This window comes from Argopecten irradians, chromosome 8, assembly GCF_041381155.1.
Source record: "Argopecten irradians isolate NY chromosome 8, Ai_NY, whole genome shotgun sequence".
NCBI lineage: Eukaryota > Metazoa > Mollusca > Bivalvia > Pectinida > Pectinidae > Argopecten > Argopecten irradians.
In genome coordinates this window covers 43,692,792-43,710,250 of record NC_091141.1, presented here as the reverse complement: position 1 = coordinate 43,710,250, position 17,459 = coordinate 43,692,792, and the positions used below count along the sequence as shown (strand labels likewise).

At 36.9% G+C, this 17,459-nt stretch overlaps 1 protein-coding gene and 1 long non-coding RNA gene across 2 annotated transcripts in view; both read right to left on the bottom strand.

The window, feature by feature from the left end:
- LOC138329924 (catenin delta-2-like) overlaps positions 1–17,459 on the bottom strand; it is a 103,741-nt gene that overhangs the window by 36,078 nt on the left and 50,204 nt on the right. Inside the window, exons 5-8 of the mRNA XM_069277208.1 lie at positions 11,815–11,850; positions 7,446–7,638; positions 5,943–6,169; positions 1,100–1,791 (exon numbers count right to left, since the gene is read on the bottom strand). Of these exons, the coding sequence (XP_069133309.1) occupies positions 1,100–1,791; positions 5,943–6,169; positions 7,446–7,638; positions 11,815–11,850 (1,148 nt within the window). The remainder of the gene's footprint in view (positions 1–1,099; positions 1,792–5,942; positions 6,170–7,445; positions 7,639–11,814; positions 11,851–17,459) is intronic.
- On the bottom strand, positions 12,340–16,489 carry LOC138330445 (uncharacterized). Its single transcript, XR_011209569.1, has 2 exons — positions 15,518–16,489; positions 12,340–14,397 (listed from the first exon to the last, which is right to left on the bottom strand). It is a non-coding gene; the product is annotated as an uncharacterized lncRNA (long non-coding RNA).

The window sequence follows — 17,459 nt, the reverse complement described above, 5'->3', positions numbered from 1 at the left end:
GACAGATCACTTCAGTACTTTCTGAGCAATAGTTGTAACAAGCTTCAACTATCAAAATCCAAGATGGCGGCCTGTCGGCCATCTTGTTCATCGACCATCTTGTTCATCGATCGGTCCCAAAATACAATATGCACAACTAGACCCCTAGGGGAACCTGTACATGCAATTTGAGACAGATCCCTTCAGTACTTTCTGAGAAATAGCGGTAACAAACTTCAATTGTCAAAATCCAAGATGGCGGCCTGTCAGCCATCTTGTTGATCGATCAGTCCGAAAATGCAATATGCCCAACTAGACCCCTACAAGAACCTGCACATACAATTTGAGACAGATCCCTTCAGTACATTCTTAGACATAGCGGAAAAAAACTTCAATTGTCAAAATCCAAGATGGCGTCTTTCGGCCATCTTGTTCACCGATCGGTACCAAAATGCAATGTGCATAACCAGGGACCTAGGGGAACATGCACATGAAATTTGAGATAGGTCCCTTCAGTACTTTCTCAGTAATAGTGGTAACAAGCTTCAACTATCAAAATCCAAGATGGCGTCCTATCGGCCATCTTGTTGATCAATCGGTCCGAAAATGCAATATGCCCAAAGATTTGAATAGCCCACCATCTGTTGATGGTGGGCTAACTAGGGGCCTAGTGGAACCTACATATGAAATTTGAGAAAGATACCTTCAGTACTTTCTGAGATATAGCGGTAACAAAAATTGTTAACGGACGGACGGACCACGGACCACGGACGAAAAGCGATTTGAATAGCCCACCATCTGATTATGGTCGGGTAAAAATCCAAGATAGATTTGAGTATCCAACTATCTGATGATGATGGGCTTCAAATCTTATTTGCCTAGAAACAAAATGCTGCAAAAATGACTGAAATGCATCGAAGCTAAAAAAAGAGTTCTCACCCCTGAAAATCAACCCGGTTATTTCCCATTTATTTTATCTATATTTTTACTAAATCATCAGTATAAAATAGATACCTCTTTAATTCTTCTACCTGAATTTTGTCACATACTCTTCACTGTAAAAAACGATAGAATCTTGTGATTTCTCCGATTACACTATAGGATCAGATAACCAGCTTACCTTGGTACCTATCAGTGGTTGGAGATGGTGTCCGTCTACTGTAGGGGTCTTCGTCCCGATACCGTAGGTCTCCTTGTGAAGCGCGATAACGTTCCTCTGCCGCAGCGATTGCAACCTTCTGTTGAAATGGATCATCTGCGAATGGGTCTTGTGGTACCTCAGGTAGCCCATCATGTTTGTTAGGACTATACGGATAATCATCATAATTACCAAAAGTGGGTTCTCCTTCGTACCTGTCGTTAGGGGGCATGTCCCTATATCTGTCCTCCATAGGGGCCCCGTGGGAGTCATCTAGTGACATGTCTCTGAACCTATCGTCTGGGGGTAGGTACTGATTTCCCGGGACAGGGGATGCCCTATAACCACCCTCAGATTGATAATTGTCTCCCATAGGGCCCCTGTACCGGTCATCCTCAAAAGAATTTTCTTTGTAGCGGTCATCCATTTGTGGCGGGGCCCCTGTGTAGGCACCGGTCTCGTACAGTGGAGGTTGGTCCCCGTAGGGGTCCCCAGGGTTACGATACGAGTCACTCCGACTCGGGGGATCACTTGGTCTGGCCCCCTGGGGAGAGTAGAAGGAGTCGGCCCCTCGAGAGTCGTCGTAGTTTGGCTGATCGCTGTATTGGTCCCTCGGGTTGCACAAGTCCTCAGGCTGGCTATAGCTTCCTCTACCTCCTGAAGGTCCCATGTCCCTAATGGAGAAAAATCATTAATAACTACAATAGATTTGTTGTCTGATTGTACTGTTCAAATAAATGTCCTTGTAAATCAAATAGAATTCATAATGGTCTATATTAAAATATTCCTATCCTTTTGCTAATTTTATGATTCTTGATCAATCAAACAATTGCCTTATTTTGTTATGTGCATAGACATTGCAGCATAAAATATACTTTATTAACTTCAGATCAGAATAAAAATTTATGTGGAATTTTAAAGAGTATTAAGTTTTTAACAAGAAATGCCAGAGGGATCTTGGCACCAACTAAAAAATTATCGAAGTCTGACAATGGAAAGAAAGATCTTTTCTCTGCTTTAACTTCAAGTATCAAAATCAAAGATGGCAGCCTGTCGGTGATCTCATTGACAATCTCAAAATGCATTATGCAAATCTAGGGCCTATGTGGAGCCTTTAGATATGAACTTTGAAAATGAGCTCTTCAGTTCTTCCTGAGAAAATAGTAGTAACAATCTTCAACTATCAAAATCCAAGATGGCAGCTGGTTGACCATATTGTTGACCGACCAGTCCCAAAAATGCTAAATGCACACCTAGGGCCCTAGGGGAATCTCTATATAAGATTTTTACAAAGATTCCTTCAGTACTTTCTAGTGATAACGGACAGAAGACATATCTTGAATATAATTGATAATCATTCTTTGTATGAAGCCATTAGGTCACAATGTTGCAAACCAATTTATTCTTGCCTTTTTCTGTATTATCCCAAAATTTCGAACGTCAATGAAATTTAGCTTAAATTTCAAATCGATTCTGAAATATTAAATTGATCAATTATATTCAAAATATTAGAATGCTACAGGACAAAGGGAGATAATTTATATGACTATAAGATGACATATGCCTTACCTATAATATTTACATACATCATGCACTCATGCAGTGCTGCCATACTCCTTATCCTTAATCCACTTATTTGTCAGAGGATTCCACTTATTTGTCAGAGGATTCCACTTATTTGTCAGAGGATTCCACTTATTTGTCAGAGGATTCCACTTATTTGTCAGAGGATTCCACTTATTTAAATATTTCTAATAACCGGAGTATTCGTATAGGCGGAGATTTGACTACTCTTTGATCCCTACACACATGTGAAGAGGCAAATAAACATCCTTTTATTCGTTTGATGAAAACGCATTTTTTACAATAGAAACAAACAATTATTTTCTTTAATGAAGCTTAATTGTGTTGTTTATTAACAAAAACTTTTCTTTCCAATGGTCTTGTTTACATCAGTCGACATTTGAAACTGTGAGATCAGAATAGTCCAATGTAACTAAAATACACTTCTGAAAACCGGCCTTACCTGAGCGACACTGATAGTTTGCATTGAGGTCTGATCAACCGACAGTGAAATACCTACATAGTTGTCACATGCCATGTCCTGGGGCATGTTTACAGGTGTGAAGGCTATAGGTATATGTACACAGTAATTATACCAGAGATGGTGGTGTAATTATTTAATCATGTCTATTGTTTAGATATTTAACGAAGGTCTACCACGTGCACTGGCGGTTTCTTTACTGTAGGAAAACAAGCAGAGCTAGTAATAAACAGAAAGTTTCGTATTCAATTTTGAGAGTCTCACACGGGTTATTTATTTACTTATGTAGTTGTCGGAAAACGTAAATTATCTGTATGAAGAAGCCAAAGCCATGTCTTGTTTTGTCATATACCAGCATCGACTGATCATCGTGTAATTAGACCATATTTATTTTTATTCTTTACGAAACGGGAAGCGATCGGCCGTATGTAGGTTAGTTCAGACAATATTCCCAAGAACATTCATGCAAATAACTATGTTTATAAGTGGTAACAAAGTAAAGATTGTTGTAATTCATTCCTTTTAATCGTATGATTTTCTCTTTTGTGATAACATTTACATTAACAACAAGGACATAGTCATTCAGATCCCCCGCCAATGGAGATATTAAAGCTGAAGCAAGTTTGATTTTGGAGACTTATGTGTATGAAAAAAAACAGGAACAAGGACATAGTCATTCAGATCCCCCGCCAATGGAGAGCTAAATCAATTAATGCATTAATTTTATATGCTAGTAAGAGTATAGGGAAAGTATTTTAAAACCCAACTGCAATTGAAGAATATATACAAAACATATTTATGTTTTTTTTTTAACAAAGTGAAACCAACTTTGAAAATTTTTGCTTCTTTAAAAAATACCAGAATTGATCTTAGCTTTAACAAAGTTCAGCAGCTAACAGTGCGATTTTTTATTTGTTTTAAACAGCGACGAGTTACATAGGAATTAAGTGAATGTTCATAGTAATTGAGTTTGATATATCTGAGTTTTACTGCATGCATATTAAATAAAAAGTAAAGCATAATACAAAATTAGAAGTCCTACATAAAATGTGTCTATGAAGTTTCATGGAAATATCTCTGCTGGTTTTAGAGTTGTGCTCCGGAAACGATTCTTACACAAAAATATGCCATTTTCAGCAATGTTTCCATGGTTACAGAAAAAAGTACAAAAAGTGAAAACCTTAAAATAGCAAAAGGCACTACTAGACCATAAGACAATGTGTCTATGAAGTTTCGTGGAAATATCTCTTCTGGTTTTAGAATTATGCTCCGGAACGAACCTGGTACAAAAATATGATATTTTCAACAATGTTTCCATGGTTACGGAAAAAATGCAAAAAATGAAAACCTAAAAATAGCAAAAGGCACTACTAGACCATATGACCAATGTGTGTATGAAGTTTCGTGGAAATATCTCTACTGATTTTAGAGTTATGCTCCGGAAACCATTTGTACGGACGGACGGAAGGAACCCATTTGTATATCCCCCGCCAACCACGTTGGGCGGGGGATAAAAAGGAAGTTGAGCTAAAGAAAGATGGAGTATAATTCAAGTAGAGCGGGGCTGCAATTGTTGAATCAGGTATACAGCCTTGACATTTATATTAGACTATATACACAAAGATGGGTGGAGTTTTGCAAAGTAACATTTACCATTTACCATGATATTTTCAGCAATGTTTCCATGGTAACGGAAAAAGTGCAAAAAATGAAAACCTAAAAATAGCAAAAGGTACTACTAGACCATAAAAAGAATGTGTCTATGAAGTTTCGTGGAAATATCTCTGCTGGTTTTAGAGTTATGCTCCGGAAATGAACCTGCTACAAAAATATGATATTTTCAGCAATGTTTCTATGGTTACAGAAAAAAGCACAAAAAGTGAAAACCTAAAAATAGCAAAAGGTACTACTAGACCATAAGAACAATGTGGCTATGAAGTTTCATGGAAATATCTCTGCTGGTTTTAGAGTTATGCTCCGGAAATGAACCTGCTACAAAAATATGATATTTTCAGCAATGTTTCTATGGTTACAGAAAAAAGCACAAAAAGTGAAAACCTAAAAATAGCAAAAGGTACTACTAGACCATAAGAACAATGTGGCTATGAAGTTTCATGGAAATATCTCTGCTGGGTTTAGAGTTGTGCTCCAGTCTGTTATATTAACAAACGCTAGGCAGTAAACTGAAGTGTAGAAAACTTCCGATCAATTGAAACCGGATCGTAATGTTCGATATTCGATTCACTTCTCCAAACCAAACCCACTCTAAACCGGCCAAAATTCTATGCACCAACCATGACCACTAAGATAGCAAGGAGAATGGCAGCATTTTGGGCAACTATTGATCAATGCCATTGTCATGGGCACCAGATATGCGTGCTCCTTGATTAAGCCAAAGTTTTATCTCACAATGCACTTGTAACATTTTACTTCCTGTTTTGCAACTAAAAACATTTTGAAAATTTCAAACAAGAATAAAAATTAATATGAAATCTCAGTTAAAATTGAATTTTCTCATAATGCAAGATTAAGAAGTAAATACTTATTCATGCATTATGAAGATTTTCAGTTTTATCAGCGGACTCGACAAAACTCGCACAATCCATAAATATATATAGAACTATTACTTCATAGTAAATTTGGTTTAGCCATCAATGTGATCATACATTTTAAAAACAAATTTTTAATTTTTTTGCCTTTTCCAAGCCAAGGAAACAGCTTCATTAAATTTCAGAATTGCCATTTTGGTTATGATAGCTGGCTTTGTGGGATAAAGGGTACCTATGATCTTGGCGAGTATAGGGCCTCTGAAAGCTGTCGTTAGATGCTAGACTGTAGCGAGGCGACCGATTGCCGTAGTGATCAGGTTCCTCTCCATAGTTGTTGAACCTTGAGGGACTTGACTGCTCTTGTCCTGGGGACAATGCCGAATAGGACATGTAGTTGTCGTTAGGTTGTTCCCGTGGCAACGATGACATTGACCCCTGCATTCCAGAGCCTTTCCCGGCCTGTGAAATATAAATATAAGAAGTTTTTATTCATTCTTTTTGATGGGCAAAATTAAACTTAAGGAAAACAATGTGGTTTGACAAAAGGTGATGAACAGAATAGGTCACCTTTGTCTAAGGTGACCTAAATAAAACTTTGTAGTTTTGATCCCTTGCTCACAGAAATTAAAGCTTAAACAAATACTGGACCACCATTAAACACCATTACATTCTTCAGCTTTTTCATTACTTTAATGATTTAATAATGAATAGATTTTTATAATCAAACATCAATGTGTAGATAATTTTTGATGTTCTCAAAATAAACCTTCAGTAATTTAGTAATTAAGATGGCCTCTTATAAGGAGATGCCATACATGTCTGCCTTGTGGTATATTAATGTCTCCTTATAAGGAGATGCCATACATGTCTGCCTTGTAGTATATCAATGTCTCCTTATAAGGAGATGCCATACATGTCTGCCTTGTAGTATATTAATGTCTCCTTATAAGGAGATGCCATACATGTCTGCCTTGTAGTATATTAATGTCTCCTTATAAGGAGATGCCATACATGTCTGCCTTGTAGTATATTAATGTCTCCTTATAAGGAGATGCCATACATGTCTGCCTTGTAGTATATTAATGTCTCCTTATAAGGAGATGCCATACATGTCTGCCTTGTAGTATATTAATGTCTCCATATGATGGTGGAACTTTCACTTACACGGTGTGTATATATATATATATATATAAAAATAAAAGTCAACAACCTTCCTCTTGTACATTCACCATTTCATGATGGCTCTTCAGGAGTAGAAATATCAAATAATAATAATAATAGGAGGAGAAGAGCCATCCTGAAATGGTGAATGTACAAGAGGAAAGTCGTTGACTTTATTTTTATATATTCAACTCTACATGGACACGTACTTTTTTCTTGGTGTATATATATATATATATAAGAAATAAAAACAATAACGACTGACTAGTGAGCGCTTTCGCCCCATTCAAGTATTTCGCTTGAATGGGGCGAAAGCGCTCACTAGTCAGTCGTTATTGTTTTTATTTCTTATAGATTTCGTCCGTAAGGATTTTTCTATAAATTTATCATATATATATATATATGTAGCACACTGCAGAACCACAGTATAATAAAGGAGTAGGTCGTGTTTGAGTGTAGGTAGGAGTATGTTAAATAGAGATCTAGGGAAGAAGGTGATAGTCAACTCAAACATGGTGGGACCTTACCTTAGTATAGAAAGTTCAACTGTAGTCTGGAGAGGAGTGATACTTACAGATCTAAGATGACGGTTGCTACCCGAGCTTTGTAGTGATAGATGGGATGAATGAGGTGACCGACTGTCTCCTATGTACTGGGGATTACCCCCATTTAGGGCTCCTGGACTCTGGCTATAGGCTTCACTGTTGTATGGAATGCGACCATGAGAACTGTAGGGGTCATCTTGTAGGTAGTCCATATTGTCCTCACTGTGGAGAAAGTAATTACAATTAATACTTTTGTCTCTTATTCTTCCCTCCCCCTGACTACACCACTTCACTGTTGTCTCTTATTCTTCCCTCCCCGTGACTACACCACTTCACTGTTGTCTCTTATTCTTCCCTCCCCCTGACTACACCATTTCACTGTTGTCTCTTATTCTTCCCTCCCCCTGACTACACCACTTCACTGTTGTCTCTTATTCTTCCCTCCCCCTGACTACACCATTTCACTGTTGTCTCTTATTCTTCCCTCCCCCTGACTACACCATTTCACTGTTGTCTCTTATTCTTCCCTCCCCCTGACTACACCACTTCACTGTTGTCTCTTATTCTTCCCTCCCCCTGACTACACCACTTCACTGTTGTCTCTTATTCTTCCCTCCCCCTGACTACACCACTTCACTGTTGTCTCTTTATTCTTCCCTCCCCCTGATTACACCATTCCACTGTTGTCTCTTATTCTTCCCTCCCCCTGACTACACCACTTCACTGTTGTCTCTTATTCTTCCCTCCCCCTGACTACACCACTTCACTGTTGTCTCTTATTCTTCCCTCCCCCTGACTACACCACTTCACTGTTGTCTCTTATTCTTCCCTCCCCCTGACTACACCACTTCACTGTTGTCTCTTATTCTTCCCTCCCCCTGATTACACCACTTCACTTTGTTTGTTCTCTTATTCTTCCCTCCCCTGACTACACCACTTCACTGTTGTCCTTATTCTCCCTCCCCCTGATACACCATCACTGTTGTCTCTTATTCTTCCTCCCCCTGACTACACCACTTCACTGTTGTCTCTTATTCTTCCCTCCCCCTGACTACACCACTTCACTGTTGTCTCTTATTCTTCCCTCCCCCTGACTACACCACTTCACTGTTATCTCTTATTCTTCCCTCTGACTACTCCACTTCACTGTTGTCTCTTATTTATTCTTCCCTCCCCCTGACTACACCACTTCACTGTTGTCTCTTATTCTTCCCTCCCCCTGACTACACCACTTCACTGTTGTCTCTTATTCTTCCCTCCCCCTGACTACACCACTTCACTGTTATCTCTTATTTTTCCCTGGTGTATTGTCAGTGGTGTATTGTCTGTGGTGTATTGTCAGTGGTGTATTGTCTTTGGTGTAATGTCAGGTATTAAAATAAATGTTTTGTTTATATTCCTCAGATTAATTAGGTTTTAATTTCAGTTGAATTTTAGTTGAACTTTATAACTTATTTCATCACATTGAATTGCAATGTCAATGACCTAATTACTGACCTAATCAGCACCCTAGCGTAATTTAATGAAGCAAAGGATTTTTTTCCTAATTAATTTTCTTGTAGGGCACACGTATTCGTTATCTTTAAGATGCCGTCAGAGCATAAACAATACTTATAATTTGAATAATAATAGGTGTTAAATTGTGTATATACATGTCTAATTAACACAAAAAATAACATAAAATAACATATCTTGTTTTTGGTGCCTGTTTAATCAATACTTTATTCCATGCATGGATGTTTTCCGGGACGCAATTAATTATTTTTAATGTTTTTATCTTGAAGTCAAATACGAAACTCAAACTTTTCCATGGTGGTAATTGTGAAATGTAAGTAACTTTTGCAACTGAAGAAAAATACTTATTTCGTTTGCTTCTGTTTTTGATAGCGAAAAAATTAAAGTCGTCAGTGGTGAAGCATCTTTAAAATCAGCTTAAAGGCCCACTACCTTTCCGGAGCAAAATTTAAAGGTTTCTTAAAAACATTAATAACAAAAGAAAATATATATCGATGGCTTAAGATGAGGTTACAACACCAAACATATGCAAGATTTCCTGTCTAATGTACAATAACAGTGGAGATTCATTTCGCTGTTTTGCCGTCTGGCGCAGTGATAGTCAACTACGTATACCGCGCGGCATTTAGGACGACGGCGGGAAACATAAAACGACCCGCGTTATGAAAATTCACATTTTATTTATTCTAATTAAACAGTTCTGAAGGTGATGATAAGTGTGCTAGTAAACGTATAGTTAATAACTTCTGCGACTCTACAAATTATTGATCTCGTTTTACATTCCTATTTTAACAAGAGGCCCAGAGGGCCTGTATCGCTCACCTGGTTTGTAATGCCAAGTAATTTTCTGAATACAGGTTCATTGTTTCTTTTCTGAAGGAATTTTAATATTAACCTCTAAATCCCCTATTGGGCCCCACCCCTCCTGCCCCCAGGGGGTCAGAGCCAAAATTTATACAAGTTCTGTTCCCCTTCCCCCAAGGAAGTTTATGGCCAAATTTGGTCACAATCCAAGCAAAACTCTAGGACAAGTAGCGATTTATAGGATTTACCTCTATTTCCCCTATTGGGCCCCACCCGTTCTGCCCCCGGGGGGCCAGAGCCAAAATTTATACAAGTTCTGTTCCCCTTCCAAAAAAGATGTTTGTGGCCAAATTTGGTTACATTCCATGCAGAACTCTAGGACAAGTACCCATTTATAGGAATTACCTATAATTCCCCTATTGGGCCCCGCCCCTCCTACCCCCCAGAACCAGAGCCAAAATTTATACAAACACAGTTCTTATTCTCCCAAGGATGTTTCTGGCCAAATTTGGTTACATTCCATGCAGAACTCTAAGACTAGTAGCGATTTAAAGGATTCACCTCTATTTCCCCTATTGGGTGCCACCCCCCCCCCCCCTCTCCTGCCCCCGGAGGGTCAGAGCCAAAATTTATACAAGTTCTGTTCTCCTACCCCAAAGGATGTTTCTGACCAAATTTGGTTACAATCCATGCTGAACTCTAGGACAAGTACCGATTTATAGGAATTACCTATAATTCCCCTATTGGGCCCCGCCCCTCCTGCCCCCCGGAACCAGAGCCAAAATTTATACAAACACAGTTCTTAAACCCCAAGGATGTTTCTGGCCAAATTTGGTTACATTCCATGCAGAACTCTAAGACTAGTAGCGATTTAAAGGATTTACCTCTATTTCCACTATTGGGCCCCACCCCTCCAGCCCCCGAGGGGCCAGAGCCAAAATTTATACAAGTTCTGTTTCCCTTCCCCCAAGGATGTTTGTGGCCAAATTTGGTTACAATCCATGTAGAACTCTATGACTAGTAGCGATTTAAAGGATTTACCTCTATTTCCCCTATAGGGCCCCGCCCCTCCTGCCCCCGGGGGGTCAGAGCCAAAATTTATACAAGTTCTGTTCCCCTTCCCACAAGGATGTTTGTGGCCAAATTTGGTTACATTCCATTCAAAACTCTATGACTAGTAGCGATTTAAAGGATTTATCTCTATTTCCCCTATTGGGCCCCGCCCCTCTTGCCCCTGGAGGATCAGAGCCAAAATTTATACAAGTTCTGTTCCCCTTCCCCCAAGGATGTTTGTGGCTAATTTTGGTTACAATCCATGCAGAACTCTAGGACAAGTAGCGTTTTAAAGGATTTACCTCTATTTCCCCTATTGGGCCCCGCCCCTCCTACCCCCTGGGGGTCAGAGCCAAAATTTATACAAGTTCTGTTCCCCCTCCCCCTAGGACGCTTGTGGCCAAATTTGGTTACAATCCATGCAGAACTCTAGGACAAGTAGCGATTTATAGAATTTACCTCTATTTCCCCTATTGGGCCCCGCCCCTCCTGCCCCCTGGGGGTCAGAGCCAAAATTTATACAAGTTCTGTTCCCCTTCCCCCAAGGATGCTTGTGGCCAAATTTGGTTACAATCCATGCAGAACTCTATGACTAGTAGCGATTTAAAGGAAATGTTGACGGACAGACGGACGGACGGACGGACGGACGGACGACGGACGGACGGACGGACGACGGACGGACGACGGACGCCGCGCCATGACATAAGCTCATCGGCCCTTCGGGCCAGGTGAGCTAAAAATTAAAAGCCGTTTCAGAAAGGTAGTGGCCCTTTAATGATATGAGATTTGGGAAATTGTTTTAAGTTGATGTGAAAGTACTATTTTTAGTAACTCTGAGTATACATTTGTACTTTCTTTTAGCTTTACGGCCCATCGACAACTAATATAAGGTCATTTAAGGCCAAACTACAAGTCATGCATCTGTGAGTACACATTGTCAGGGATGACTGCATACTGAAATGCCAGTCAACATGACAGCCACATCCACGGCATGCCAATGGGAGAAAACTGCCTTACCGTACGTACCCTAAGTTCATAGCGCCCCGATCCTCCAACTCACGCCTGTAACAAACAAACAATAGTACAAATCACAAAACCAAAAATAGATTGGTATGAAAAACATGCTAACAATGTCAATAGAGGAGGCCTGGACGGTCACCGAGTGCTACTACAGACAGAGCAAGTTGGTTCAAATCTCACCATCAGCGGATTTCTTTTTAACTATTTTTGTTTACATGTTTTAACTGTAAAAAGCATTTTTGAATTAATACAACCTTAAAACTTGACCCTTCATATTTGAATTGATTTTTTGTTTTTCTTTTTCATAGTTTCTGTATATTTTATGGTAAAAATTAGAAGAAAATAACTGTTACTGTACCTACATGTACCTAATGATTGAAATTCCAATTTGGTTTGCCATTGTTAAACAAATCAAAGTACTGTAAGTACTAAACTGAAAAAGCATTGATGTAACAAAATTTTAGTTCAAAGAAGGCAAATATGTCATTAGTAACATTTTAGGGTGTGTATTTTCTTGCAAGTCCCATGTCATTATCAAGTTGGGTTATTTATCTTCCAAGTATTCATTTAATTAATTTTGGATAAATTGTTGAGATTGCAGACAACCATTCCTCCTCATATCAAAAGATGAATCTAAAAATTATGAGAAGATTTTAAGAAAATGCTAGAAAATTTCTTTTAGATTTGAACTTTGAACCTATCTTGAATTCAACAGCTTCAACAAATATTTACAGTCAGTGTCATGTGACCTTTTCTCTAATGTTTGAATATAGTTGTCTGAATAACAAAATAAAGAAAAAAATTGTAGTTATGATTATTTGATAATTGATCTTGAGGACAAGGTCATGGAGACCTACAGCTAATAACAATCTGCAGTAAAATGACAACAAGGGAAACATTAAGACTCCATTAAGAAGAAAGTATAATCTGACACATGGATATCCCTTGATGGCATTTTTACAAAAGTTCATGGCTTATGCTGCAAATGTTGTTTACAGACCTCATTTATAAAGAACTATGTGCAATGCATATAATATACAAGTATTTTTTTTTCCGATGAACTATGTGGTACAGATCTATTACAGGAGGAAAGGGCAAAAGGCAATTAATTAGATAATTTTCAAGAGAAGAAATGAAATGACAAAAACTAAGGGTCAAATGTTCATTTAAAGAATTGGTTACTGCATCAAAATCAAAACTGAATTGATTTGAATTATGTTTATTCAAAAATACTTTAATACAAACATGAAATAACATCACAATACATTATTTTTTTCTACTTCTCTTCTGTGATACACACAATGTATTCAGGCATATTAGTAAGTAAAGAGCAGTTCTTGATACTTTGCTGCAATATTGAAGAAAAATCATATCAAAGTCAAATTCAGTATGATACTGTCTCTATATAATGCATAAAATGGACACTGAGAATTCTTAACAGCATATTAAAACAACCATTCTCAAAATCAGTGTGTTATTTGTATACATTGACATGTACATTGGACCCTCGATAATCTGGACACCTTCGTTCCCAGCCTAAACCGCCCAGATTACAAATTTTCCGGACTGCCGATCGGTTTTTTATGTTTATGTACTAAAATGAATACTTTTTTTGTTATGTTTTAAAGGTTTTTTTCCCATTTAATTATGTTAAGAATATGAAATTAACGTACATGTAATCACACATTATTGGCAACTTGTTGTTAATGTCACATTACTTACAACTGTTTATACATGTATTGGTAACAAGATCAGAAACAGTTGTAAAAACATTTGATAGAGGCATCAACTAATGGGAACAACCAATGGGCTATGTCACCAGAAGCATTAAAATTTGTGTCATTTTGGTGAACACACTGCACAAAGTCAACAAGTAAAACTGTTTAATATGTTTCTGTTTTAGCAAATAAATGAATGTCATTCCATATACAATGTACTTATATGGCCGTGTCACAGATGTGAATCATTGAAATATACATTGTAGCAATGATAATTCAGGCGTGATGATAGGTAAATAAATTATCAGTTTATATTATAAATGTAGGATATTTCTATATATATCTAAATACAAAGTTACTCGACACTCGCTAATTGTCATCACTTGATGTTTTGCAACATTACAGTCAATGGGACAGAATTGTAGTTCTGATAATGACCGTCTGTCAGAACATATATAGTGTGTTTCATTCAAGCCAAGAAAACTCTTTTTGTTTGTATGAATTTTACAACAAAACAGAAAGACTAACATGTGAATCAGTCTGTAAAGTTAAAAGTTTAAACACCTTCTATCTCTCCACAGATTGATAACAATCGGCAGTATGTCAAATGGTGACAACTCTTTGCAAAAGTTGCAAATATACTGGATTTACTTTTTTGTATTTTTGTGTTTTAATTGGCATTACGAAACAATGCAAATGAGAAGCACCAATCCATATGCTTGTTGTCCAGAGCTACATGTATGTTGTCGCAGCTAGTTTAATATATGCCTGGTAGTCATCCTTAGAATCATTTCACTGCTTCCAAAGTAATCCTGATAATCTCCAGTCTTCAACAATTATGAATCTGCTTCAGATGACTAGCCAATGAGTCCTGTAATTATAAAATTTAACATATATATCAATATTCTTAATTTGTTATAAAAAAGTTACAGAAATCATCTAACAATGACAAAAGGAAGAAATTGGACTCGTGTACACAAGTACTTTGAGTTAAAGATGCTCCACCGCCGACAGAGTATAAATGATATTCATCATTTGAACAATAATTAGTTAACCTTAATCGTGTATTCATAAGTCTTATTAACACAAAAATAATATAAAATAATTAATTTTTCCTTTGGGTCAAGCGCACTCAGTACTTCATTCCATAAATTGGAAAATTGTGAAACTGGAGCTCAAACTTTTCAATGGCGGTAATGGTGTAAAGTAAGTAACTTTTGTAACTGAAGAAAAATACTAAATTGTCTGCTCCCGTTTTTGATTGTGAAAAAATACCATTTGTCAGCGGTGAAGCATCTTTAATATATTAGCATCATAATTAATTTGTCTCCTATACCTGATACACATTGATAAAATACAATGTTTTTTACTGTTAGCAAAACTTACTTTAAACCAAATACTGTAATATTGAGCAAGTGTAAATTTACCATGTATGATATATTACAGTGCACAGGTTATTGTTTATTTTGGTAAGTGTTATTATAAATTCTCTGAATCCATGAAGTTATATATGTAGTGACTGTTTAATCGATGTTTTAAGTTCATACCGCCAATTTCGAAATCCCAGATATTAATTGTCTTAAATAAATCTAGCATTACAATTCTTCTATTTATCTAAAGAAATTCTGTATTCACATGTGTATTACACACACATGCTTTGTGATGTTTATAGACATATTGACAATCTGGTAAATTGACTCTATGCATTAATATTAAATTTTATGTCATCGCATTAGAAAATAATACCAAAAATGAATCTTGTCAACTGCTAATTATAACAACAAACTACTTCAAATTTAAAGTGATATTCAATTTTGTTCGTTGCGTTGTAATAAAATAAAACGTCGATCATATGGATGTTAGCAGGAATTCACACATACTCCTGATGTTGTAAGTTCACTTCATGTGCCGATGTCTGTCAAATAGTTCATATAATAATATACCGACCCATAGGCATGATAGGCAAAGAAGCAAAACGAAATGAAACTTACGATTTTCACTGCTTCTGTCTCCAAATACAAAAAGAATTCCGTAGTTTACTAGCAAGGTGGCTTGCAACATGCAGTGTTCAAATATTCTTCGGTGTTTTTCAGATATGAGAATGCATTTATTACGCTGGATAATTAAATGGAAAATATCTCTTGACTTGCAAGTTTACATCACAGGTCCGCTTTGCGTGATGACGTCTTTGTTTACATTCGGCCGTTTACACTATTGCTGAGTGTCACGATATTTCATTGTATCTGTATCCGTGTATTAAATATTCCCTCGTTAATGAAAGGATGCGTTAGTTGACAATCCGTGCGAAATGATAAGGAACCAGCGTAACTCAGAATTTATCGTGTTTGTTAGCTTCTGCATAGATCACCCAGACGCTTGATGCGTACGTAGTTAACAAGCGTCTGTTTGAGTGAGACTTGGTTAAATTCAGTGGGCTATCGTAATGACATGATCACAATACGAACGTACCTGTTCTCCAAAATGACTATCAATATAATACATGTAAAAACAAACAACTTTTGTATCTTTCTTACGTCGGGATGAATAAAAAAAATTGTCATTATATAATAGATTATGAATGTATACATCAAACTACAATTAGATACTTACATACCAAAATCCTGACAATTCCTTAATTTAGTGTTACCCAAACCGGATGTTTACATAAATATATGCAAATGTTGGCGAGAATTAGGCCACCGATCGCTACCACTGATGCAAATTATCCTCACTATTTTTCAATTATAGACGTTCATGCTATAGTTTTTGTAGACATGTTTGAAACTATTCTATTTAATGAAATACCATAGATGTTGTTTAACTGCACTATGGCAGCATATTTGTTCTAGAAAGAGGAAAAGAGAAAAAATCGCATGCAAATGAGAGGTCAATCGCATTTAAATTAGTGGGTCATCCGGGCCGTAGCAATACTGGAAAAGCAAGCTTTTTCAGTAAAAACCAAAATTAGTTTTCCCCTATATCAGGAATACACATTTGACCTAAAATATGTTTTCCTACAGAAACTATGTTATGTATAATTATATGCTTAATCCCCACCACAGAGGACAACACTGAACCCTGGGGTCATATAATTGACAATTTTGTAAAGGATCATAAGACATTTTTTTGATTAATGCCTAAGAAATATTAGTTACAACACACAATTTATGCAGTGTAAAATTCCTGTTTTTCATGCCTATGTATTTTTAGATGAAAAGATACCAGCAGATATCACTTTACAATTACTAATAATAACACTGTATAAATGGAATTGTAGACCACAATATAGCTTCAAATTCCTGGTCTGTTTGTATGTACTCTGTTTACTTCACTTAAATACGAGTACTGCGAAAAATAATATTCAACTCTAATTTTTACTAGTAAAATTAATTGTAAATATTGTAATTCTGAAAATGTTGGTAACTTTTGGTAATGAAAAACATTAAAATCTCATCTTGATTCATGAGTATCAAAAATATGGCATATACAACTTTAAATGTTTTTTACAGCATTATTAAATGAACATTCTCCAATCTAAACATTAATATTCTTAATGAATTCTCACTGAATTTCGTTCATACCAGTTTAGACAAATATAACACGTTAAGTGCTTTTCTGAAATATCTGTTCATCCCTGGTCACCAGGTAAATCTGACTGATAGCACAGGGAAATTTACAGCATATTCTAACATTACAGGCAAATTTACAGCATTTTCTGACAGTACAGGCAAATTTACAGCATGTTCTGACAGTACAGGCAAATCCACAGCATCTTCTGACAGTACAGGAAAATTTACAGCATGTTCTGACAGCACAGGCAAATTTACAGCATGTTCTGACAGTACAGGCAAATTTACAGCATGTTCTGACAGCACAGGCAAATTTACAGCATGTTCTGACAGTACAGGAAAATTTACAGCATGTTCTGACAGT